A 24140-nucleotide genomic window follows, 5' to 3' on the forward strand; every position below is an offset into this window, starting at 1 on the left:
CTAGTTCTCGAATTTATTAACCGCTTCGGCTAAGATAAGCTCTTTATTAGCTATTACTTAGTTCTAGCCTTTTATCGTACGTATCCTTTAGTTACGGCTTCGCCGTTATTAAGGATTTATACCCTTTAAGCCCGGTAATTTAAACCTTTAAGCCTAGGTCCCCTTCGTAAAAGATCTTTATACCTTCCGTAACCTAAGCTAAGTCGATAGTTAAGTCCCTTTAGTTATATTTACTCCTTGTTACCTCCCCGTACAATGTTATTAACGTAAGTCGTTATTATTACGCTTACGTTATTACTTTTTTATTATACCTTAACTCTCGCCCGTGTATATCTTATAACGGGTGGTAAGTGTTAAAATCCCTTACAAGTAAGTGCTTTCCTTTAAAAGCGTCTTTGTTAAAGGGTTAACTTAGTTACTTATTTAATTCGGTAAGTAAATAGATTATATCATAACTAGTTTTAAGCCTTTTATAAGTATAATACATGCTTAGTCGTAACTTAACTAAGGGTATAATATTATTATATCGTATCTTTTATATACGTAAAGCGTTACTCGTCCGTTATTATATATTACTTTATAACTCGACTAAAATAAGTAGTAAATAATCCCGTTTTTTACTTATAATTCTTAAAACATAATAAAGTCGTTACTTCTTCCCTTATTTAACATTAATATTACGTTAAACTTTAATCTTATAATATTTTAATAAAAGGTTATAATTCTCATTATGTTATAAAAAGTAATGGTATTCGGCTATCTTTTACTATAATGGTTTATTAACGGAGCCGAGTTACGGACTATTCCCTTCGGGCGGCTTACTTCTTCGACCCGTTTACTAAGCGTCCGCGTTTCGATAATATTATAGTAAAGCCATCTTTACTTCTTAGCTAGCTTGTATAATCGGCTATAAGTAAAGAGTTAAACGGGGTAAGCCGTCCTTTACTTTACGATCCCTCGGTATAACTACGGACCTCGAACTAACGTAGTCGGTAAGTATACGCTCCGCCGCTCTTTTACGTTACTTAATCGCGGCTAAACAACTACGGTCCTACGTAAGGTATGGCCTTATATAGTTAATATAGCGTTTTGTTCCCTTTTCGCCCTTTTAAAGGCACCCTTTTTCCCCGTCTAAGTAAGCCGTGGTTATATAAATGTTATATCGTAATGTCTTTTTATAAAACCTTACGATATAGTCGTATTTATAATAACGGAAGTATTAACGTACCCGGAGCGTTATATCGTATAGTTCGTAGCTAAATACTAACGCTTTTTATATTAGCCCGTAATTATAAAGTTTCTTCGTTACCTTTACGTTATTTACGTAAAGGATTAAAGCTCCGTATAAGGCTTAAAGGGCTTTTAAAAGGCTCCTCTTCGCTTTAATAACGTAGTTATCCACTTCGTTAACTTCGAAGATATCCCGTAAAATCTTTGTTTTATTATAAGCTACCCGTAATAACTTTATTAAGATGCCTTTCGTTAATACCGTTACTTCCCGGCGAGTAAGTAATGCTTTTTCTCCGAAGGCGTTACTTACCTATTATTAGTTAGTAATGGCTGTTTAAATAATCCCGTATTTAAACATAATTACCGTATCGCCGTTATATAATTTACGGATTATTATTATATCGTTAACGTTACGAGCTTTATTTACTACTTTTAATACTTCGGTAATAGACTTATTCTTTAACTAGTCTCTTTAGATTCCTTTTATTACTACCTCTTTCTCGCGGCTTACCGGTATAATTACCGCTTACTTCCACGGGTCGACCCCGTTATATCTTAACTACGTACTCGTTACGACTTTAGCTTAAGTCGTATCCGTCGTGTTCTTCCTCTCCGTAAGGGCCACTTATACCGATTATACGGATTATAAGATCGCTTATTATAGCCCGGCTAAAGCTTTAATTATATCCTCTTTATTAACCATACGGCTCCTATCCTCGAGGGAGCGGAGCTAGTACTATCGGCCCATTAGTTCCGCTAATTCACCAGTCTTTTCGGGGGTAATTAAGCTAGTTATCATCGATTCGACAAGTTATAGTTCGCTGCCGGTAGCCTCATTCGCATTCGCTTCGCTGCTTTTTCGCTGTTTCTCCGTTACGCCCGCGCCATTCGGGGCGTGGGTGCTCTCGTTTACTTAAGGGTGGTGAAAACTCTAATCGAGTCCGCCCCGCCCTTCGTTAATTGCCATCGGCGCCGCCATCGCGTTACGCTTACGTCTCGACGTAAGTGCGCGATCGTAAATAACGGGAGTCGATAGTAAAGATTCGATTACCGTGCCCAGCGTGTTAATTAAACGCGATTTCGTAAAGTTACCGTTCTTTATGTAAAAATCGCTATTAAAGCATAATATATTAAAATAAATATTTTATATATATATAATAATATAACTATTAATAATAATTTATTATTTAATTCTTTTATTATATAAGTTTTTACAAATTAAATTCATATTATTTTACTAAATTTTTTAAAAATATTATAAAAATATTATTTATAATAATTAACATATTAATACGTTTTTCTTCTTATTTAACAGTGATTTAATTATAAAACTTATAAATAACATTAATTATATTTAATATAATATAAATAATTACTTTAATAAACTTTTTTTATTCGTTTTATATTAATATATAATTATATATCTTATAAGTATATAAAACTCGTTATATATTTTGGCTTATTTATAATTATTAATGTTTAGAATTAGTAAATTAAAAATGATTATAATTAACATTAAAACTAAGACTAAACGAGTTTTAGTCTTAATTAAATTAATTTTATTTAAGAAATTTATAATTAACTTAATATTAATGTTATTTATAATTATATTCTTAAGAAATCTTTTTCATTATTATAAAATATAAAACGTATATTTTATTTAATGTTAATTATTAAGTAATAATTCAAAATAAAATAACTAATTTAAAAGTTTAAATAATTATAATAAGTATATTAACACGGCATTTTATTAAGTGAGAAATTAGCGTTTAAACGTATATCTTACTATTAATATATAGTTAAAACTTATATAATTATCCGTTATATAGTTAATAAGAACTTTAATGTTCTTTATACTCTTTTCTTTACTTAAGCGGAACTCCTTTATAATAGTTTCGTTATTAAAGCTTTTTTACGTTTTATTTACTTTTACGGTTATTATAAATCCACTACGATTTATAATCCAAGTAATTATTAATTTAATGGATTAATAAGATTATTCTAGATTATTCTAAGGTATTTTCCTTAGTATATATAAAGAGATATCCTCGATATCTTTAAACGCTTTCTTTAAGTAAGCTTATAAATACATTTACTTATACTCTCTTTACTTTACCTCTAAGTATTACTTCGAATTAAGTGCTTCCGCCTAATTAACGTTATATAATATACATATAACCTTAAATAATAATTAAAAAGGAAAAGAGATAAAAATGCTTTTTATTATTATATTTTAAGTTTTAAGCTTTTCTCCTTTTATATAATTTTTATATTTCCTCGATAATTTTATTTTCTAATTTTTAATAAGGTTAACTATTTAATTATATTATAATTTATTATTTCCAGTTTAAAAATATTAACTTAGAAATAAAAAAGCACGTTTAATAAAGTTAAAATTTAGAATTACTAAATATTAACGACTTATAACTAATAAAAAAATATTTAATAAAGTATTATTTTAAAAAGATTAACGGATTTATTTATAAAAAAAAGTAGTTAATAATATAATATATAATAATTATATAAGTTAAATATAAATACTTTTTTAACATTTAAATATAAATTTAAATAATCTGTTAATTCTTTTCTAATCTAAATAAAATTATAATTTTAAAAGAGTTCTTTATTTAAAGTATTTAAGTTATTAGAATTATATTTAATATATAATTCGTCTTTATTTATCGTACTTTATAATAAAGATAATTCATTTTTAGTTTAATAAACTTAGTTTTAATAAATATAAATAAATATAAATAAATATAAATAAATATAAATAAATATAAATAAATAAATGTTACGCTTATTAAAATGTTAAAACTACTTATAATATAATTAATTTACTTATTAAATTAAATAAATACTTTAATTAACTAATTAATAAAGCTTTTATAAAGCGCTTTAAAAAAGAAGTATTTATTTATAAAGAATTTTAATACTTATTATTTATTATAATATATATATAACCGAGAGTTAAAATATAATAAAGAAATAATAATATAAATATATTAATAATAACTTATATTAATAATTCTTCGTAAAAAATAACAAAGAATATATATAATTAAAGAGCATTTAATTATTAACTTAACTTAAGTTAAAAAAGTATATATATCTTTTATAAAAGGGATTTAAGTTTAAAAATATTAAATTATAAAGCTTAAAAAGTATAAATATTTAATAATAATAAAGTTATAATTAAAAGGCTACGCTTAATAAAAGAATAAATTTAAATAATAATTAATAAAAAGCTTATTTAATTAAAACGGCGGGTAAATTCGAGAATTAATTAAGTAGTAAACTAATTAATTAATAAGTTATAAAAAATAATAAACTTAATAATATTAAAACAAATAATAAATTTTAATTATAAAGTCTTATAATAATATTTATAAGATTATTCTTAAATTTATATATTAATTTATATAATTTTCTTATAATGTCGTTTTAAATTAAAGGCTAATTAAACATTAAATAAAAGGTAATTATAATTAATATTATATTACTTTATCGAAATAACTTAATAAAAGGCCTTATAAAAATTATTATTAATAAAATATTAAAAGTTATAATAAGCTATTTTATAAGATTTTAATAAATATATTTAATAGGCCTTATTTTAATTACTTTAGTCGGCTTTTATATTATTAAATATTATTAATTTATAAATTAAATTAAATAATAATAATATTTAAATAAAGTAAAATAGTAATTTAAAAAATATTATTAATTAATAATAATTAATAATATTATTTAATATAATAAAAATGATTATAAAAAAAGTTATAACTTATAAAATTATAAAAGCGGTTAAAAAAGGGAATATTTCGTTTAATAATTAAATAAGTTATTATAAAAGTTAATTTATAAAACTAATTATATATATTATTAAAAATATAATATATATAATATAATATTATCGCGAAATAATATAATTATTATAATTATATATTAAAAAGGCTTTTAATATAGTTAATTATAATAAATTAATCGCGATTTTAAGTTAAAAAGGATTTTTAAAATAAATTAAAAAATAAATCGCGAGTTATATAAAAGAAAAGACAACTAAATTATACTTAAAAAACGCTTATATATAATAAAGAAAAAAACGGATTCTTCGTTATTAAAGGTTTTTTACTTTTATTTATATTATTTACATTTTATATTTTTATATTATATTAAAATTTAATAATAAATCACTTATTACTTATTATAATAAGGTTTATTAATAATATTAAATTACTTAACATTAATTATAATACGAAAATAACTTATAAACTTTTAAAAGTAATGTAAATAACTTATAAAAGCTAAACGATTATATATAAATTAAACTTCGCGCCCGAAAAGTACGACTTAATATATTTTATAAAGTTAAAACTTTATTAATGTTAAAAATTAACCTTAAAGATATAATTATAATATTAATTATATTAATATAATTCTTTAATATATAATTTAATAAAAAGTTAAATTAATACGTTTATATAAAAAAGGTAAAATTAAAGTTTATTATTTAAAAGCTACCCTTTATAAAGCTTATATAAATAACGTAAAGAACAAATTTCGTAAAAATAAAGCTTTTATACATTATAATAATATAAATAACGTTTATATATAAAGCGGTAACGTAATATATTATTAATAAAGGACTTATAAACTTAGTTTAAAACATTAATAAGCTTTTAAAATAAGTATTTACGAGCGATATATAACGCGTATAAAGTTATATAACGCGGTTATTAAAAGCCGAAATAATAATCTTATTACTCGACATTTATTTTAACGCTCGGGCGATTAAATTCGAGATATATATATATATATAAAGAAAATTAATATGTTATTATATATTATTTATAAAGAATAATGTAAATATTATAAAAAGAAAAGCTTATTAAATAAAGGAAATTATTATTACTTTACTTACACTTTATAATATACTTTATAAAGAAATATAAACAAGCGTTAAAATAAGCTAACCGTTTAAATTTAAGATAACCCTTTTTTAAACATTATAAATAATATATAAAAGGTATTAACGCCTTATAAAATAATTATTAATATAAAATATTAACTAACGAGGCGCTTATAATTAACCTTAACTAATACGAGAAATTAAAAAGGAAAAAAGTTATAATAACCTTTTTAAATATAAATTAAACGGATTAAACTTATAACGTTTTTATTTAAAATCGGCGCGTTTAAAGTTTATACGCCTTTATATTATTATTATAATAAAGCCTTTAAAATAATTAAATATATATTCCTTTATTATAAACTATATAAAAAGGCTTAAACACGCTTTAAAAACGTTATAATATTAATTAAGATAAATATACGTTACGACTTTACTAAAGTTATACTAGTTTTTTTTTTTTAAAAACAGCGAAGATTTTAATTAAATAACTTTTATAAGTAAAGAAAATATCTTTCGCGAGAAATAACTAGTCTTTTTAAAAGTAATTACGTTAATTAAATAAGAACTAACGTTATATTTTAAATATTATAATATAAACGTTATTAAAGCGTAAAGTATATAAAGTATACGGGTTTCGTTTAACCTTTAAAGTAAACACTTAGAAAATTAAATAAAAGTAATTAATTCTTTTAAACGTAAATTACTTATTATTTAATATTTATAAAATTAAATTTTAATTATATAAAAGTGTTTATTTACGTACTTAAGCTTTATATAACAAGCTTAGCTTAGCTTTAGCCTTAGTTATACACGTTACAAAGTATAGCTATTAATTATGTTAATGTAACTAACGTGTTGTCTGGGGAAGGTGTTATATAGAGCATGCCTAATTGCCTCTGTGGCATGAGCATATCCGATGCTATCGCTGGCTAAATGCCAGCGCCATGTGTTAGTCGAGCCCAATGATGGCTCGCACCGCACCTATGCACCGAGGGCCCTGTGGTTTCTAACAGGGCATTTCCAGGTCGACATCCACGAACCACGTTAGGACGCTCTGTCTAATGAACCTGAGTATCAAACGGAATGACCTAGAGATACCCCTGCAAATAATATCCCACTACATGAAGCAACGAACTGTGATAGTCAACGCGCATCTGAGGAAAACACCACGCAGGATGAGGAGGCTGTTGTCGCAAGAGCTGTCGAGCGGACCAGGATCTACGACATCACATTGAGACAATGGGCACCTTCAACTTGAATAACGAGAGCGGTGATATCATGCCTGTCAGCCGTCTGAAGAAGCCACTAGAGGTTAGCGACAGCATTGGGCAACACAGTCTTGTGAAAATGATCAAGGCATTGTAGTGCCTGAGCACTGAATCGTCAATGTTTCCGCAAATTACGCAAAGCGACTCCTAGGTCCCGTCTGCCCACGGCCTGCCTCATGTCAAGCAGACAGTAATCTTTTTGAATATGGGTACTGATGTATCTCAGTAGACAGGGACTCTCTATAGACCTATCGCCTCGGGTTTCAAATTTTGCCTGAAGATACACAAAGAACAAGACCCATGAAGATAAATTCCTTGGTTGTAGTTTGAATGATTTGGATATGAGCATTACCAATGTGCTGACTTCGAACACTTGGATATTAATTGTATCAACACGTAAGTAGATGGGACGCATAAATCACGACGTTGATGCCACTACCAACTAGTCTTAGGTTGGACTTGTACAGAGCCGAAACTGGCCACTACTCATCGTCCACGAATTTACTTGCCAACTGACCAAATATCGGTATTTCGTATCTACACTGCTGATTAGTGGCCACGTAGGTGACGCGATGAAAGATGAGCCCACCTATCAAGAGTATCCGCATCTCGATATGCTTTAAGTGCCATGAATGCTATAAGTGCCAGGTCCCCGAGGAAGATGACCCAGCTGAAGAAGGTCGACCATGAAAAGATGAGGTGAAGGATGAAAATGGCCGTGAAAAGTAGACTCGATTGCCAAGCATGGAACCTTGAATATCGCTGTTAGCCTTGGCCGGCTGAAACCCGCTGAAAGAACTATAAACCGATGGTGCAGAGCGCGCTTGCGCTGAGAGTACGGGGTGTGGTTCTTGACACACCCAGTCCATTCGTAATGCAAGCGGCGTGACCCTCCTATGAAGACGGCGCGGATCCAAATACGAGGGGAGGCACAAGTGTTTTGACAATCCAGTATCATCATCCGAAACGTGTTGATTCGTTTGGCTGATACGAGAGGTACAAACTCACCTGACGTAGTCACTCTTTCTTTCCAATATCAGCAGTATGACTGCACCAAGTGGCGGGAGGGCCAAATAGCTGACAGCAGCCTCATAGTCCAGCCTGACTCCCAAGCTCGTATCAAAGGCATCGACTCCAAAGCCGGCTTCGTTTCCGTAACCTGCTGCTCCGGCGCCGACTTGCGAATAGCCACCGGGCAAAGTAGGGGCCCACTGCCTCTGGGGTTGTGGGTGTTGTAAGGGCGGGGGGGATTTGAGGCCGGATCGCTGACGGTCGTATGATACACGGGGGCTAGGAGACTGCGCTGGCGAGAAGGGCCGCGAGTGCTCTGGTGGTGAGGACTGATAAGGTGCGAAGTCCATGGTGGGCTTGCTGCCAAGTTAGCCTTTGGCAGGTTGCAGGTCAGCAGCTTGTCTGCGCAGTGCAGGGCTTGTCGCAGGTTGTAGCCGATGAGGGAGAGACTGTCCGGGCGAAAAAGTGCGGTCAAGAAGCTGTTGAAGCTACTACTAATAATACAGGTGCCTCGTCCGTAGAGGCACAAAACAGACCAGGTAGAGACGTGGATTGCAGAGAAGGTAACTGCAGCATGCGACACGACAGTTCCTTGCGTGGATCACCCAAACCCGACCGACCATGCAGGGTCCTATTTTAGTGGGCAGGGAAGGTTACGGATCCGTCCTGTGCTGCTGTACCACTGTACGGGTCCGTCCGTAGACCCCCCGTGCATGATCATTTGTTGACTTGAACATGCTACCGTGACAGACATGGAAACTTGGTATAGAACCAGACCGAGTTGCCAAACATCAAGCAACGAGAGTTCACCAAGGAAACTCTAACCTGCCTTTTAGTTGTGCTTCAGTCATGCCAGAATATAATGTAACCGTTGCATTAGTCTAGCTCCGAGTTCCCGCTCCTAGGTACTGTTGGGTCTCTCTCTCAGCTCACATACCCTCATATTCCAAGTCGAATCCCGCAAAACAGTGTTTACATACTCTGCGTTTATGGAATACAAGTCCACGATGAAAATGTGGTATTTATACAGCTAGTTGTTTACAAGGAGCTTAATTTACACCATCGTACATACATGGCACTCTCAGCTCCCTTCCGCCTTGGCCTCACCATCTGCTGCCTTGTTGGGGTTCTGTTCCTCATCCAATTGAGTTCTGCGGCTCTCGAGCGCAAGCCACAATCCCTTGCTGTGGCCCTCCAACGCCGTGGTAAGACCCAAACCAGCACTCTGGAGCATAGACACCAGCTGGCTCCTCAGGCCATCCAGGCCACCCTCTATACCACCTACCCACTTGACACCGTCTTGATCGAATGCCTTGCCCTCGACACGCCCACCGATGAGAATCAGCTTCTGGAGGCCGGACTGGGTGATCGGGTCATGATAGCCGGGGTTCTTCTTCCTCGTGGGCGCAGGGAAGCTCGGCGCGCTGGGTGCGAGGATCCTGAGCGCCGCAGCCAGATGCGCCGGACTGACAGTTGGAATGGTGAGTGCGGCAACGGGGCCGATCAGCAGAGGGCTGATCTGAGCATATGTGCGGCTGGGGTCCTCCAAGTTGGCCTTCTTGATAGCTTCGTAGGCACTGCTCGAAAGATCATGTGTGTATGCGTTCGATTTGCCGGCGGCAGCTTCTGCATCGAAGAACTCGGTAACCTTGAAGGCAACGTCGAAGATGCGTGTGCGCAGAACGCTTAGCTCGATCGAGTCAACCGGATTGACAGGCAGAGTTCCATCAGGGCCAACGACGGGTGGAGGCACCTCAGCCAGAGCTTTCCGCAACTCTCGACGAACAGCGGACCATTCCACTGCTGTGAGGTTGTTGTGCTGGAAGAAGAGAATCAGGGGGGTCGATCGCAGTAAGGCTGTATAGGATCGAAGCAGTTGCGACTTGCGGGTCTCGGGGCGTCGTGCTGACGGAGGTTTCGTAGGCGGGATGTAGTCCTCGGGTAGTTGTAGGCGTCCCAAAGGTATGGGCGAGACTGCGGCGGCGTAACTTCTCGAAGGGACGCTGGTGTGTTGAGTACACGGAAGCGCGGCAGCGGCTGCTCTCGAGAGGGTTGACGAGGATTGTGGACGTATCGCCCTGCTCACGGCTCGCGCGGAGGAGCAATTGAGCCGTGCAGGCATTTTCATGAGTCTGCCGGTGTAGTGTGGAAGAAATACACCCGGATTCTCCTTCAAATCTGATTCCGAAGCAGTCTCAAAAGTCGATAGATCGCGAAGGCCTCAAAGCTCCGGATTTTTTGGATCCAGGCCCCGTGCTTTCATAGCGTCGTTTATGCATCTATTGCATAACTGGCCGCATACACTAGATAGCACCAGATACTGCCCCGTTTGTGCGCTAGCGCTGATGCTAACAAAGCCGACGCGTGACCTGCCTGTGACCTTCGACTTTCGACCTGTGACCTGCAAGGGCGATCAACATCAGGCAAATCGGACCTGATCTCATAGGGCTGCAATCGCCCAGGCAAATCAAATCGAGGGGTTCTTTTGAGAGCTCCAGCTGCAGCCAAATATTTTTATGTTGATTACCGTAGTAATATGCAAGTGAGACCATCTTCAACATCTGCCATTATTGCGACTGCCAAACCACACCTCTGCATTTTGATTTTACAGGTCTTGCTGCGACTCCCAGACAGCCGCCATCATTCTGATACCCAAAAAAATTTGGCCCTTCTGACTCATGCCGACCTCTGCCTATCACTAGGTTAGTCTAGTCCAGACTATTTTCAGTGCAACACAACTGACCAGCGTTCTATAAAGCACCGCCAACATATTGAGAGCACACAGAAGTCCCAGCTTCAGACCATCTCTTCATTCACGGCGAGCGGGGTACTCTGTCTTTTCGTATGTTTGCTTGCCGCCGACAACTGCAAGGCAAGTTTCAACGTCAAATTATCTGGGAAGCAGTAAACAAGACTGCAACTTCCAACTCAGTTCTGTCTCATCGCCACTACGACAGAACACCCAATTTGCCCACCTTGGCTGGCCTCATCCAAGGTCGTCATTACTCCTGCTTCGCCAGAGTTAATCAAATCACCTCCACTCAATCTCAATCCCAATCCCCAGCCAACATCACACAAAACCGCACCATGGCCGCCGAGACCAAGGCTCCGTTCGCGGAACAGGATCCTCAAGAGATCCAAACCCTCGTTGCTGGACTCAACGGCTCCATCAACAAAGGCAACAAGGGCTTCCGGGCCAAGAAAACCACTTTCAAAGTCCACGACTCACCCGATGGCATCACAGTAGACTCTTGGAGATTCCAGGATTGGGATTACAAGAAACCCAATCTGCCTACATATGCCCGCGGCTTGTTCACCACAAAGAACCGTCGAGGTCAGCATGAGATTGCCATCAGAGGCTACGACAAGTTCTTCAATGTCAACGAGACAAATGACACCAAGTGGCCAAACATCAGCTCCAGAACAAAGGGTCCTTACGAGCTTACACTCAAGGAGAATGGGTGCATCATCTTCATCGGAGGCCTAGAGGATGATACCTTGCTCGTCTGCAGCAAGCATTCCACCGGGCCACGAAGTGATGTCGAGTTGAGCCACTCCATGGCTGGCGAGAAGTGGGTTAACAGACAACTGCAGGCCATTGGAAAAACCAGAGCAGATCTCGCACGCGAGCTGCGGACCAGGAATGTCACGGCCGTCGCAGAGCTCTGCGATGATGATTTTGAGGAGCACATTCTTGCTTACGGTCCGGAGAAGGCCGGTCTCTACCTCCATGGTATCAATATCAACATGCCAGAGTTTATGACTTACCCTAGCGATCACGTCCAAAAGTTTGCTGATGACTGGGGATTCAGGAAGGTGGGCTTACAGGTCTTCGATGACATGGACACTGTCCGCACTTTTCTTGAAGGCGTCGCAGAGACAGGCGCTCATGAGGGCCGTGATGTTGAGGGCTTCGTCATTCGATGCCAAATGTCTTATGACCCTCAGCGAACGCCATACAACGACTGGTTTTGGAAGTACAAGTTCGACGAGCCTTATTTGATGTATCGTCAATGGCGTGAGTGTACCAAAGCCTTAATTGCAGGCAGACCACCCAAGTACAAGAAGCACATCAAGATCACTGAGGAATACCTCCTATATGCTCGCAAGCGCCTCGCTCAGGATCATCAACTCGGGAAGCTCTACAACCAGAACCATGGAATCATCAAGTTGCGGGACGATTTCCTTGCCTACAAAAACATGAAAGGCTCTGACGCAGCAAATGTTGAAAATGACGGTCTCGACGATGGTGCTTTGGTGACTGACAGCGTTGTCATCGTCCCAATCGCCACTATTGGTTGCGGCAAGACCACCGTCGCAGTGGCACTGACGCATCTGTTCGGCTGGGCCCATGTGCAAAATGATAATATCACTGGCAAGGGCCGTCAGGCACAAATGGTCAAGCAAGTCATGCAGCTTCTCGCCGATGGCAACCCAGTCGTCGTCTCTGATCGCAATAACTCCGAACGTCGTGAAAGAGAGCAGATCATCAAGGACGTAAAGCTTCAGCATGCACAAGCACGTCTTGTTGCAATGAATTTTGCACATGGCGATATCGAAGAGGTCAGACGAGTGACACGTGATCGGGTTCTTGCTCGAGGTGATAACCACCAGACAATTCAAGCTGCTTCCGATGAGTCCAAGGTCACCAGCATCATGGAAAACTTCCTCCATCGTTTTCAGCCTTGTGATCCTGAAAAATCTCCCGACGACGGATTCGACTTGATAGTTGACCTCGACCCTGCTAAAACTAGTCGCGAGAATGTAGAGATCATGGTGAATGAGCTTCACCGCAAATACCCTCGCCTGGTTCCCGACATCCCGAGTGAAGAGGACATGGATGAGGCGGTGAAAGCCGCTATCGAGCACTATAAGCCCGACCTCCGACATACCATTCCCGACCGGGGCGGCAAGAATAAACAGAATGGTGGCCAACCTCAGCAGCAGCAGTCAAGGGCACAAAAGAAGAAGCCTCTGGAGTATATGTCTATTTCCGTGCCTGCAAAGGATGTGATTGATATCCTAGAAACCACTTTCAAGAACACCGATGCCGAAACATCCAGATTTTACAAGCAGCTTCAGCAGACCCGCCGCATCCAACCACAGTTTCACATAACCTTGATGCATCGTGCTGTCTCCAAGGATTATCCTGAGCGATGGGCTGAGTATTGCAAGCTTGAGGAGGAGAGTATAGCTCAGGGTGGCCGCATTGCCGAATGTGACGTTGAGCTTGAGAGGGTAAGCTCATTTGATTCTCATTTGTTATCTTGCGTTGTTCGTTCTCTCCACACGTGATTTTCAGTTTGCTAATTATTGTTAGGTTATTTTCGACGACAGAATCATGACTATTGTGGCTAGGATATCCGATCCGCAATGGGCGAGCGTCAATCAAGTAGCACATGTCACCATTGGCACTCGTGATCAAAGCGTTAAGCCCAAGGAGAGCAATGACGTGATAGCTCGATGGCTTCAGGAGGGCGCATCGAACGGAATCGGCGAGCGGGCCTTCGAGCCCAAGCCAGTCCTTAGAGGGGTGGTTCGTGGTGTACTGGCACGATAGGAAGCTTGCGAAAAGACTAACCATATCGACGGGAATAGGAGTAATAAGAGCTTCACTAACGATGAGGATCACACGACCCGCCAAGGAAGATTCTGAGCGGGCCGGCGCGCACGCTGAAGAAGGGGCGGCGGAATGGATGTAGGAGGTGCAAGGATCCCTGCCTACAAACTCGACCAGATGAAGACTACAAATAAACATTTGAGAAAAGTCTTCTTAGGGAACTAGCAAAACCTTGTAGCCAGAACATGGCAACATTGATTGTACTTGATTCAAGAGAAGCCATTGTGGCGCAAGCCCAGATAAGGGCAATGCCTTCGATCAAAATAAGGTCAGCCCGAGAACCCGTCAGCATATATTAGGTGTCAGAACCCATACAGATATTCAATGGGGGTTTGCAATATCGTTGTTCCTGGAACCATATGTTGGACGCTTCGATATGTTACAGGCTGCATGGGATATATTGAACAAACAGGTTAATCAGCTATCTATCTCCTGGTTGTCAAAGTGTATGTGCGTTTGCTGCCTCTTGGCGCATCAGAATTGTACTCTTGGGTATTTCCCACATAGTTCTATCCCAGCAGAGTAGGCAATTGGGGTGGCTTGGTGCCATATGTGCATTGTCGATACAATGCGCTGCCGAGTATAATTTCTTGGTTCAAAATCGACGACCCAAGAAAGTTTCGCCAAATATTGCCACTGCTGTACTTCTGATCCTCGGCATTATATAATATATGATATGTGGGAGACCTGCTCCCAATATGACTAATTTGAAAAGGTGCGCATGGTAATGAAGAGAAAGACAACACGATTCAAGCTCGTCTTGCTGACAACGTTCTCGCGCATGCACAACCCATGATTAGCTCGCTTGAGGCGTACGCTGCGCCAATCGGCATCAGCGGCAGCTATGAGAACCTGGTCACTCTTTTGATGCCGAGCTGCAATCTAGCAGAGTCATTTTCTAGACTCTAATGATGCCACATCCGCGTGAGATAATACCCTGTACTTGCCCAAGCTCCGACGGGGTGCTTTTGTTGAGTTGAATGCAAGCTGCCGTCCCCAGATTGTATCTCCCAATGAAGTGAGTGGTTGCCTACGTTGTTTTGCGCAGTTCTCTTCAATTGGTAGACGTTGGAATCGTGAGTTCAACAAAGGACAGCCAAACTATCCACAGACCTGCTTGAAGTTGTCTCGGAAGACTGAGTTGCAAGATGCCAAATAATCTAGGGCAAATACGGACAACTCGCTAACATCAAGGGGTGAAGTAGCTCGTCGTATTATCCGAAGACTTCATCGTCTTGCATATCCAGCAGGAGGAGCCCGACACCTGACAACTCTCACGGCGACCCTGGCAGGAAAGCAATCATTAATTGGATAGAACAGCCAGTATACAGATCTTCCGCTTCCGACCCGTTACGACACAAGAACAAAGCCCAATCCGCAGTCGCCGACTACCACTCTGTGTTCGGGATCTCGAAAAGCTACAGGTAGCTATCATGTATAAAAATACGTCACAACGAATGACATCGCCGCACACGCCAGAGCCGGATTGCTTCCACAGTTTCGAGGGGCAACGTCAGCTTCTACTCAACGACATGGAAGATTACCCATCCGAATATTTGATGCACCTTGCTTGTCCCTTTCCTAGACACGAACCGGAGAAGCATCAGTTCTTCAGAGGAAGCTGTACGGAAGGATGGGGGTTCGAGAGCTTGAGGCTATTGATGTAAGCCTTTACTGCAATCTCTCGACAGCATGTGTCTTAACCGACTTTGCGTTGTCTGGCCCCTTTGATATGTTCTAACTCGGGGTGCTCCAGGGAACATCTCCGGCACGATCATAGCCTCGACTTCGGATGCCCGGTGTGTAAAGAGCGGTTTCGAGACAAAAGACACGCGAAGACTCATAAAGATAGTTCCTGTGAGGCTAAGAACCTCGCCGCCAACAAGCCTGTGTGGATGAGCCAAGCCCAAAACAGAGAGTTCGTCAAGCTAAACTTCAACAAGAGTAAGGTTTCGGTAGAGACTGCCTGGGATATGATCTGCGTGGCTTTATGGGGGCGGAACCACAAGGCCGAAATCCCTGGGATGTGTGAGTGTTGGCTCAAGCCTTTTCACAACGATGTGACCAAGACAATACTGATTTCATCTAGACCACGTGCCGGGCTTCTTTCAATCTCGTCTGATCTACTGCTCGAATGCGCGTGATCCTCACCTGGACCGTCAATTCAGGCAGGTCCAGCGCCTCACTGGTGCAGATATATCCTTACCTGAGACTTTGATGGATGCTTCGTTTTCGGGCGGGTCTATCTACTCCAATAAGCCTCTCACTGCTCTTGCTTCTAGCAAACCTTCAACATTAGACTCTGGCATCGGGATGGGGGAAGATGCGGACGAACGAAAGAATACCACCCAAGGTGGCACCTCAGCGGAAACAGCGTATCCGCCAAGTCCTGGTTTGTATTTACCACGGATGAATGGTTCGCCGCCCCTCGATGACACGGGCTTTCACAGCCTTGGCTATAGCAATCAAGCCGTGCTATCTTTACCATACGATAAGGACTTGTGGCTATGATGGAGGTAACGAGATCGCGTTACTACCTCAACGTATCAGACCTTAAGGACTCACGTGTACTCCACAGGCTGATCAACCATGTCCGCATAAGATTGAACTTGAAGCGAGGTTGGGGTGTATATTGCAGTAGCCCAGATCGGCAGCAGGCAGCCGCTCGGAGAATCGAAGACTAAGGTTGTTTATACTAACATGAAAAGATGGAAACTTGCATCGAGTATCGACCCATATTTCTCTGATATATATCCGTTGGCGTAACCGTCCTCGCTTTTTCCATGCCATGCAAATCGCAAGATGTTTCTATACCTCAGCACCAGACAAAAGTACAGACTATAAAGCTTTCCAAAATAAATCAACAAGATCAGGCTGTGGTGAAGCTATTTGTCACGTCTACAAAATTTTCCCACTGCTTCCAAGCCTCGCCACTCTTGATGGCCCAGCGAGCTCGTCTGACGCCCTCTTTCCAGCGACCGTTTCCGGGGCCGCGTTCCGTGATGACATTGCCATCATCACCAGAGCCCATGTCGCTCGTTTCCGCCTCACAAATACCGCTAGTAACAAAGAGGGCAGCTGTATTAATGAGGACAAACTCCAAGATGGGATCGTCATCAGGCATTTCATTGGCCAGGATCTTCCTCAGAATTTCTGCGTTTTGGTGGGGTTCTTTCCCAGGCGAAACTGTACTCAGTGGATGTCTTGAAAGACCGAAATCCTCTGGGGAAAGTGTAAAGTGCTCAATCTCGACAATCCCATCTGCACGCTCCACCAACTGCCAGCATAGGGACTCTCCGGCGCACGAGACCTCATCCAGCTGTTCTACACCGCACACAATGAGGCCCTTCTTGCAGCCCGAGATGCGAAGTGCCTCGGAAAATACAGGACCCATATCGTCACGTGCGACGCCTAACATGCGAACCTCAATGGCATCGTGGAGAGGGTTGGCCAGGGGCCCAAGCAGATTGAAGATCGTTCGCCAGCCAAGTTCCTTGCGGATAGGAGCCACGTGCTTCATTCCTGGGTGGAATACAGGTGCGAAGAGGAAGGCATAGTTAGTCCTCTCGTAGACTTGGGCAATAGTTTGTGGCGTTATCCGAGCCAGCGGAGCGGACCGTGGGGTCATACACATGAGTAAGTCAGCTGATCCTGACTTGGAGGTTGAGGCACGGTTGCCGTGCTTGCCCATTTGCAAAAGCGTAGAAGCCAGGATGGACGAAGTGGTTGAGATATTGAAGGTGTTATGCGAGTCACCACCGGTGCCTACAATGTCACACTGCATGTCCGTCAGCTCTCGAGCATGCTACAGCGAAAGGGGGGGGGGCTTACGAGACCGCCATAGTAGCGGCCTTCTTTCCTTCCCTTTCTCTCGATAACCTCGTTGAGAGTTTTAAAATCAATAGGCGCCGATGCGTTGCGCATAGCAGCTGAAGCCTCAGCCAAGACATCTGCTCTACGGTCCCACCCAGTAAAATGCAAGGCTGTGAGTAGTGAACCCGACTGCACTGGGCTGAGATTGTTGGTGAAAATCAAGGCAATGGCATCGGCGATCTCCCTTGCCGTAACTTTTGCCGCTGATGGATCTGGCCAGAGCCTCTGTAGCAATGGACGGATATCGACCATGACCGGCTGGTCCTGGACCAAAACGCCTGCAGGTTGTGGCAATGTCCCAGCCATATCGACGCTGTGACGCTGTCTACGTGGACTGGCACTTGGAACGATTGCTCTACGTGGTTTGAGGTTGCCCAGTTGAGTTTATGAATCCATGCAATTATTTGCGAATGCTTGTGCAGATGAGTCACCAAGGAGGTGAGCCTATAAGGAAGGGAAAAAAGAAGGAGAAGAAGAAGAAGAACAAGAAGAAATGCCCCCAAAAAAGGGTAGATATGAGAGATGCAATGATGGACAGAGGGCTTTGGATCTTATACGGGGGTTTGGGGCGATTGGATCCCGTTGTACCTATGCGGCGGCACTTGTGTTATGGGAAGGTGTTTGGTGGGCTGGGAGCGAGTGAGAAGTAGTAAGCTCCAGATTACTATGCTCTGAATTCAATTCAGTTCAGGTCCGCCAGGTATAATAAGCTGCACCCAAAGCCACCAGGTGGCCAGGCCGCAGGAGCGCGGCTGTCTGGTGGGATGGGAGTCATAGCCCACTAAGATCGCGGGGGACTCCAAGGTTGGTTAGTGCATTGGGGCGGTAAAAGCTGGCATTTCAGGGTCTGATCCGTACGGATTACAGTACATGATAAACTCAGGGCTGCGGAATTCTAGCCGCTCGGCGGGGTCGGCGAGGCGAGTGTATCGTCGTCGGCGGGGCAATCTTTTTGGCAATTTCTACAGTACGGATCCAGTGGCATAACTGCGTCATTCGGTCAAGATTGCGTACGATAAATAATACCTTAGACTAGTATTTTACGTACTCTGCGCGTCCCGGATCAACCAACATCTTCGTCCATCATCTTGTGACGTACTCAACGCAGAATTCTCCAAGCATGGCAAGCAACCCCCATCTCCTTGCAGCCGACAACCCGCTGGCTTTGATGACTCTGCTTCGCGAAAACCCCTCCATAGCATCTGCCCAGGACGAGCACGGCTATTCCCTTGTCCATGCCGCCGCCAGCTACAACCATCTCGAACTTCTTCGAGCCCTGATTCGCGAATTCAAAGTCGATGTCAACCTGCGCGACGAGGACCAAGAAACGGCACTGTTTGTTGTCGAGACACATGCGGCTGCCAAGGTCCTTGTCGAGGAGCTACACGTCGACCTCCTGGCGCGGAACGAGGAGGGCCAAACCGCAAGCGACAAGATTGCCGACGAGGCAGACTTCCCTGAGGTCGCTCAGTACCTAAAGGCAGTTGAAGTTACCCGCCATGGCAGGCTACCGAATGGGTCTAGTGTGCACGGGGAATCAGAGGCAGTGCCACCGCTGCCAGAGGGTTTGAGTGTGTCCGTCGGCATTATGGCACCACCGGAAGACAATGAACCTGAGGTCGATACCGAATTCAGAAGACGCATCGAGCAGTTGGCTGAGCGGGACGATTTTCATACGGAAGCTGGCCAAGCCGAGTTGCGGCAACTCGTCCAAGATGCTATCGGTGATCAAAACTTGGATGATCGTCAGGTCCGGCAGAGACAGGCCTGAAGCCTTCAATCAGCTGAGAACACCCCGATCTCATTCATGTCCGTGGATGTCCCATAGAAGGTATTCTCCTGGCATATCCGGTGGCCTCAGTAAGGTGCATTCCGTGCTCTCTCCTCTGACCCCCTTTCTGAAGGATGTGACGCTCAATGAAAACCATGAACGCGAAGATATAGAAAGAATGATCCCCGCCAAGGCCTGTCTCGTCCAGCCCGGCGCTATAAACCCCTGCCAGCTAACCTTGCATAACGTGGCTTGCTCCAGAGTCCCCATCCCCCCCCCCATCGAGTATCGCGACAAGAAGGGATCAATGCTGTCTCCAGTGTAGACCCGTGGGCTTTGTAGCCTCAAGAGCGAGAGCCATTCGTAAACCTCTGTCGCAAACTCGTCCAGGGCTGGCTGACCTTGCTCTGCGAGGGCTTCTGCTGGCATATTCAGAGATGGAGTATTTGCCCTCAACTCCTCCACGAGGAAAGGTGCCGAGGTGTACTTGACAGGGGAAAATCTGAGCAGAGGATCGGGATCAGGGGCTGTGACCGCGTCAGAGATGAACCGTCACGAAACGGACGCAACCTACTACTAGATTGACGATGAAATAGCCACGTGATAGGTTTGTCAAAAACTCTGTCACATGCTCTTAACAACTGGTCGTATCCCTTCTTTCCTGGAAAGTTTGCCTTATTTCGTAAATCATATTCGACAACTGCGTGACTGTCAGTGACCTTGATACCCATGGTTCGTCTTTGGTCGGGAACCCACTCCACCTCGGTTGAAGACCCCGTTTCCCCCTAACCCCATGAGGTTTCCCATTCTGGAGGCCACCTCTTTCGTATGACTCCTTTTCGAGGAACATGGTAAGCGTGCCTGTTTCTGTTGTCAAATAAATGCCCTGGTACTGTTGTGTAGGACGACCTACCATCTTTCAAAGCGAACACATTGTCTTGAGCCGTGCTGCCCTCTGAAAGCATTATGATATTTCCCACTTTAATGTACTGTGTGAAGAATTCTCCATCCAGGATATCACCAAGCTTCATGATCACACGGTGGTATGTGGGTGAATATGCTTCCTGCGCAAGTTTCATCCTGAATTTCTCTGCTGCCTCTTGGGGAAGAATGAGATCAACCTATTGTAGCATCAGCATCGCCATTTCTGACGAGAAAACTGGAATGATTTACTTTGTGGATGAAGTCCTGTTCAAGTAGTGTGCTCCATGGCTTTCCCTTGGCCGGCAACTGTTCTGGATCCGGGTGCGCCATTGTGCCGTGCGTAAAGAAGCATTTCGACGACTGATAAACGCTGGGCGTTGGAAAGGACATCATCTTGGATTGTAGGTCAGCCTACACAGAGGCGACTCCTGAGTGGAAGATCGGGCGTTGGTGTATAAAAGTTTCGAGTTGACACTCTATTTTCTGAACGCAGAAGAAGGGTAAGATTATGCACTAAAGCGGAGTTGATGCTTCTACCGTGGCTGGGCATTTATTGGCCCACAACATAACACACTCTGCAAGTGCAATCCGATTTAGGAAAATTGACGGGTGCCAGCAACATCTTCGGTGTATTCCATATTTGCTGCTGGTATCGTTTCGCTTCCTGCATGGCTCATTGATTTCCTGCGTCAGCACCAAGTCAGGTTCCCATCGAGCAGACGAGTATCTATTTCATTCTTTACCAGAAGTCCAAGTGACACTACCACCCTTGCCCAACGTTGTAACATGGAGTACCTTATCCGCTTTAGTCAGTCGCATGAAACTTTTCGGCTGCCTGAGATCCAGGCCCTTGCAGAGCTGGGTAAATTTGACATGAAAGTCATTCACTATGATCTGGAGGCAAGTAGATAAACAAGTCATGCCACGTTTACACAACTAATCCCTTTTAGTCACCTTTTTGTGTTGTCGAGTTGCCTTCAGAAGAGGCTGCTCGCTTTCTCATGAGCCGATCCATATTGGCGCAAAGCATACATGAGCACTGGGGCACCGGAAATACTGTAGCAGAGCTGCACGAGGATATCAAGCGGCGCACATCGCAGCTTTGGACAAAGTATAAGACATGCAGCTTCAAGTTCTTTCTGGATGCGTATCAAGGCACGCGGTCAAACGTAAAGAGACGCGAGCTCTTTGAATCGCTGGCATTTCTGGAATTTGAAGGCGAAATTAAAATGAAAGACTACGAGCAGGAGTTTTCTCTTTTTGAGCAGTGGGATTTCCAAGCTGTTACAAGGAACCTTCCAGCTCCAATGAAAATACACTTCGGGCGCTTTATCACCAAGTCAGTCAGAGATTTAATCGTCAGATTGGATCTCAAGAAGAGAGCCTACATTTCAACGACTTCCATGGATAGCGAGCTAGCTCTAGTTTCGGCAAACATGGCATTAGCTGGACCGGGAAAACTCTTCTACGACCCTTTCGTTGGTACTGGAAGTTTCCCCATCGCCTGCGCCCAGTTCGGGGCGCTTGCTTGGGGTAGCGACATCGACGGACGTAGCATCCGAGGAGAAAGCGTGAAGAAGAGTTTGAGGGGTAACTTCAAGCAATATGGGCTGGAGCATCTGATGGGAGAAATGTTTGCCTGCGACTTGACCAACACACCGGTCCGTCAAGCGAGAATTCTCGACGGAATCATCGCAGATCCACCATATGGTGTCCGGGAGGGCCTCAAGGTACTTGGTGTCCGCGATCCTGTGAAGTATCACTATGTCATAGAGAAGGGAAAGGCCTTCTATAAGTGAGCCGGTATCCGGGCTCGTATTATTAAACCTGACTAACTGAAGCTAGGGATGAGGACTTCGTGCCGCCAAAGAAGCCATACAGCTTCAACGCAATGCTCGACGACATACTACAGTTCGCGACAGACAGGCTTGTCGATGATGGGCGGCTCTCCTTCTGGATGCCTACAGCCAACGATGCTGACCAGGCTATCGGCGTACCCGTGCACCCATGCATGGACATCGTATCGGTTTGCGTGCAAGTTTTCAACAAATGGTCACGCAGGTTGATCACATACCGTCGCCTGCCGGACTCAGAGGTTGACGCTACAGCTTTGGCACAAAGGCAAGAGCGCGTGCAAGCGAATGGCGTCACTGCCGATGAGCTCAACGATTTCCGCCGACACTACTTCAATGCTTTCCGCAGTCAAGCTCCAGCTGACGCAACGTCAGAAGCAACGCCTAATTGAGGTTTTTACATGCCGTCTTGGCAGGCGTAGCAAATCCGACTGTATCCTGATTGACACCGCTCGGTCCGAGTCGCTGAGATAACAGGACGACAAGTGCGGAGTGACTCCCTCGTGCCGCATATGAACCGACGTCGACTGTTCAAGCTCGCAGATGTTGTGCAAGCCCGAAAGCTTCGTTCTTGATACGCGATTAGTAATTCGTGTGGCACCTATTGTGATCGAGGATATCAAGCGGTAACTATAGTCGTTGATATATCGAGGCACAGTGTTTTGACCATTAAGCTTCGCCATCACAGGCTAGCGCTCTGCTCCCGACAATGCATCATGCGGAAGTCTATAACCATGTGCCACGCTACCCTTGGGGACGAGTTTCGCGACCATTTTTGTTGACTGTTGTTGGTCGATTTCATTTGAATTGAATCGGATGCCTCCAACGACATCGGTAGGCGCTTCGATTCACACGAATCCAACAACGAATTGAGGTGGTCATGGGGCGGAATGTGCGGACGTCAATGCTGCACGGATCAGTTCATTGAGATGACCTCAGGATCATGGATATTTGGCAGTCCATCAGAGACAAGAGTATATATTTCTCTTCATCCGAGCCATCCAAACTTGCGAAGCCCTTCGTCGTTGTTAGGATGGTGAATGGCATGGCCCACTGCACTGCGCTGCTGCTTTACATGCATTGCAAAGCCCGAGTATTGATCGCTAGTTGTGAGTTACAATGAGAATGTGTGATAATATCGTTCTCTTCGCCCTAGGGAGCCTCGATCAACGCCTTTTCTCTTTGGAGGAAATGATGAAGCTGGAATTTGGGCATGATGCATCGAAGTGAACCCGTCAATGTTTCGTGGCTGAAATCATGCATGATTAAAAGCACATTGTATGGCAATACACAGATAGTGTGCAGACTTGTACAGTTGCTTCAGTGGTCGTCTGCCCCAAAAGTGGCACCTCATGCTAAGGAATCCGCAGTCGTGCCCCAGCGAATCAAACTTCTGAGACCACAACGTCAGAAGCGACTGACGTGACTCTAGAAAGCGCCTCTCGGCCCCCCTCTCCCCCACGAAGGTCAAGCGTCATACCCTGCAGCTACTTGAATCATTCCTCCTTTGACCCTTCATACCTGGGGTCTCTCTCTAACCGGTCTCAGCTAAGCACTGCTGCTGCTGCTGCTGCTGCATGCTGGGTTCTTGCTCTCATGATAGATGGACCCATACACTCAATCATCTTCCTCATTTCTGGAATGAAGAGCGCATCTTGACGACAGAACTTGCTGC

The 24140-nt window shown here is 42.6% G+C and overlaps 8 protein-coding genes across 8 annotated transcripts; 4 read left to right on the plus strand and 4 right to left on the minus strand.

The window, feature by feature from the left end:
• Window positions 1-7537: 7537 nt before the first annotated feature.
• Window positions 7538-9015, minus strand: BKA67DRAFT_574083 (uncharacterized protein; the record flags this gene model as incomplete). Its single annotated transcript, XM_046103403.1, has 3 exons — window positions 8422-9015; window positions 8003-8164; window positions 7538-7950 (listed from the first exon to the last, which is right to left on the minus strand). Coding segments are annotated over exons 1-3 (566 nt in total), but the record flags the coding sequence as incomplete, so codon positions are not given.
• A 275-nt stretch (window positions 9016-9290) lies between these two features.
• On the minus strand, window positions 9291-10903 carry BKA67DRAFT_574084 (uncharacterized protein). Its single transcript, XM_046103404.1, has one exon. It carries the CDS (start codon window positions 10550-10552, stop codon window positions 9506-9508), a length of 1047 nt encoding a protein of 348 aa, XP_045954735.1. The 5' UTR covers window positions 10553-10903; the 3' UTR covers window positions 9291-9505.
• Window positions 10904-11511: 608 nt separating this feature from the next.
• Window positions 11512-13984, plus strand: BKA67DRAFT_522865 (RNA ligase-domain-containing protein; the record flags this gene model as incomplete). The annotated part of the gene is made up of 2 exons (XM_046098421.1): window positions 11512-13662; window positions 13745-13984. The coding sequence occupies 2 exons, from the start codon at window positions 11512-11514 to the stop codon at window positions 13982-13984; spliced, it is 2391 nt and encodes a 796-aa protein (XP_045954736.1).
• A 1592-nt stretch (window positions 13985-15576) lies between these two features.
• On the plus strand, window positions 15577-16555 carry BKA67DRAFT_538283 (uncharacterized protein; the record flags this gene model as incomplete). Its single annotated transcript, XM_046100451.1, has 3 exons — window positions 15577-15707; window positions 15801-16072; window positions 16134-16555. The coding sequence occupies 3 exons, from the start codon at window positions 15577-15579 to the stop codon at window positions 16553-16555; spliced, it is 825 nt and encodes a 274-aa protein (XP_045954737.1).
• Window positions 16556-16913: 358 nt separating this feature from the next.
• On the minus strand, window positions 16914-18169 carry BKA67DRAFT_593917 (glycosyl transferase; the record flags this gene model as incomplete). Its single annotated transcript, XM_046104994.1, has 2 exons — window positions 16914-17822; window positions 17876-18169. The coding sequence occupies 2 exons, from the start codon at window positions 18167-18169 to the stop codon at window positions 16914-16916; spliced, it is 1203 nt and encodes a 400-aa protein (XP_045954738.1).
• An 868-nt stretch (window positions 18170-19037) lies between these two features.
• BKA67DRAFT_521809 (ankyrin repeat-containing protein) lies at window positions 19038-19688 on the plus strand (the record flags this gene model as incomplete). The annotated part of the gene is made up of 1 exon (XM_046098314.1): window positions 19038-19688. The coding sequence occupies one exon, from the start codon at window positions 19038-19040 to the stop codon at window positions 19686-19688; it is 651 nt and encodes a 216-aa protein (XP_045954739.1).
• A 30-nt stretch (window positions 19689-19718) lies between these two features.
• Window positions 19719-21005, minus strand: BKA67DRAFT_522070 (ribonuclease P 40kDa subunit; the record flags this gene model as incomplete). Its single annotated transcript, XM_046098340.1, has 5 exons — window positions 19719-20215; window positions 20263-20388; window positions 20445-20549; window positions 20602-20809; window positions 20862-21005. The coding sequence occupies 5 exons, from the start codon at window positions 21003-21005 to the stop codon at window positions 19719-19721; spliced, it is 1080 nt and encodes a 359-aa protein (XP_045954740.1).
• A 201-nt stretch (window positions 21006-21206) lies between these two features.
• BKA67DRAFT_356940 (tRNA guanosine-2'-O-methyltransferase TRM11) lies at window positions 21207-23133 on the plus strand. Its single transcript, XM_046096396.1, has 3 exons — window positions 21207-21512; window positions 21563-22407; window positions 22458-23133. Exons 1-3 carry the CDS (start codon window positions 21399-21401, stop codon window positions 22855-22857), a joined length of 1359 nt encoding a protein of 452 aa, XP_045954741.1. The 5' UTR covers window positions 21207-21398; the 3' UTR covers window positions 22858-23133.
• Window positions 23134-24140: the final 1007 nt, after the last annotated feature.

This window comes from Truncatella angustata (genome assembly GCF_020726525.1).
Source record: "Truncatella angustata strain MPI-SDFR-AT-0073 chromosome Unknown BKA67scaffold_7, whole genome shotgun sequence".
Lineage (NCBI taxonomy): Eukaryota > Fungi > Ascomycota > Sordariomycetes > Amphisphaeriales > Sporocadaceae > Truncatella > Truncatella angustata.

Coding starts and splice junctions, on each gene's coding strand:
- BKA67DRAFT_574084 (XM_046103404.1), bottom strand. CDS start 10,552: ATGAAAATGCCTGCACGGCTCAATTGCTCCTCCGCGCGAGCCGTGAGC.
- BKA67DRAFT_356940 (XM_046096396.1), top strand. CDS start 21,399: ATGGAGTACCTTATCCGCTTTAGTCAGTCGCATGAAACTTTTCGGCTG. Junction 21,513..21,562: donor TCATTCACTATGATCTGGAG/GCAAGTAGATAA, acceptor AATCCCTTTTAG/TCACCTTTTTGTGTTGTCGA. Junction 22,408..22,457: donor AAGGGAAAGGCCTTCTATAA/GTGAGCCGGTAT, acceptor AACTGAAGCTAG/GGATGAGGACTTCGTGCCGC.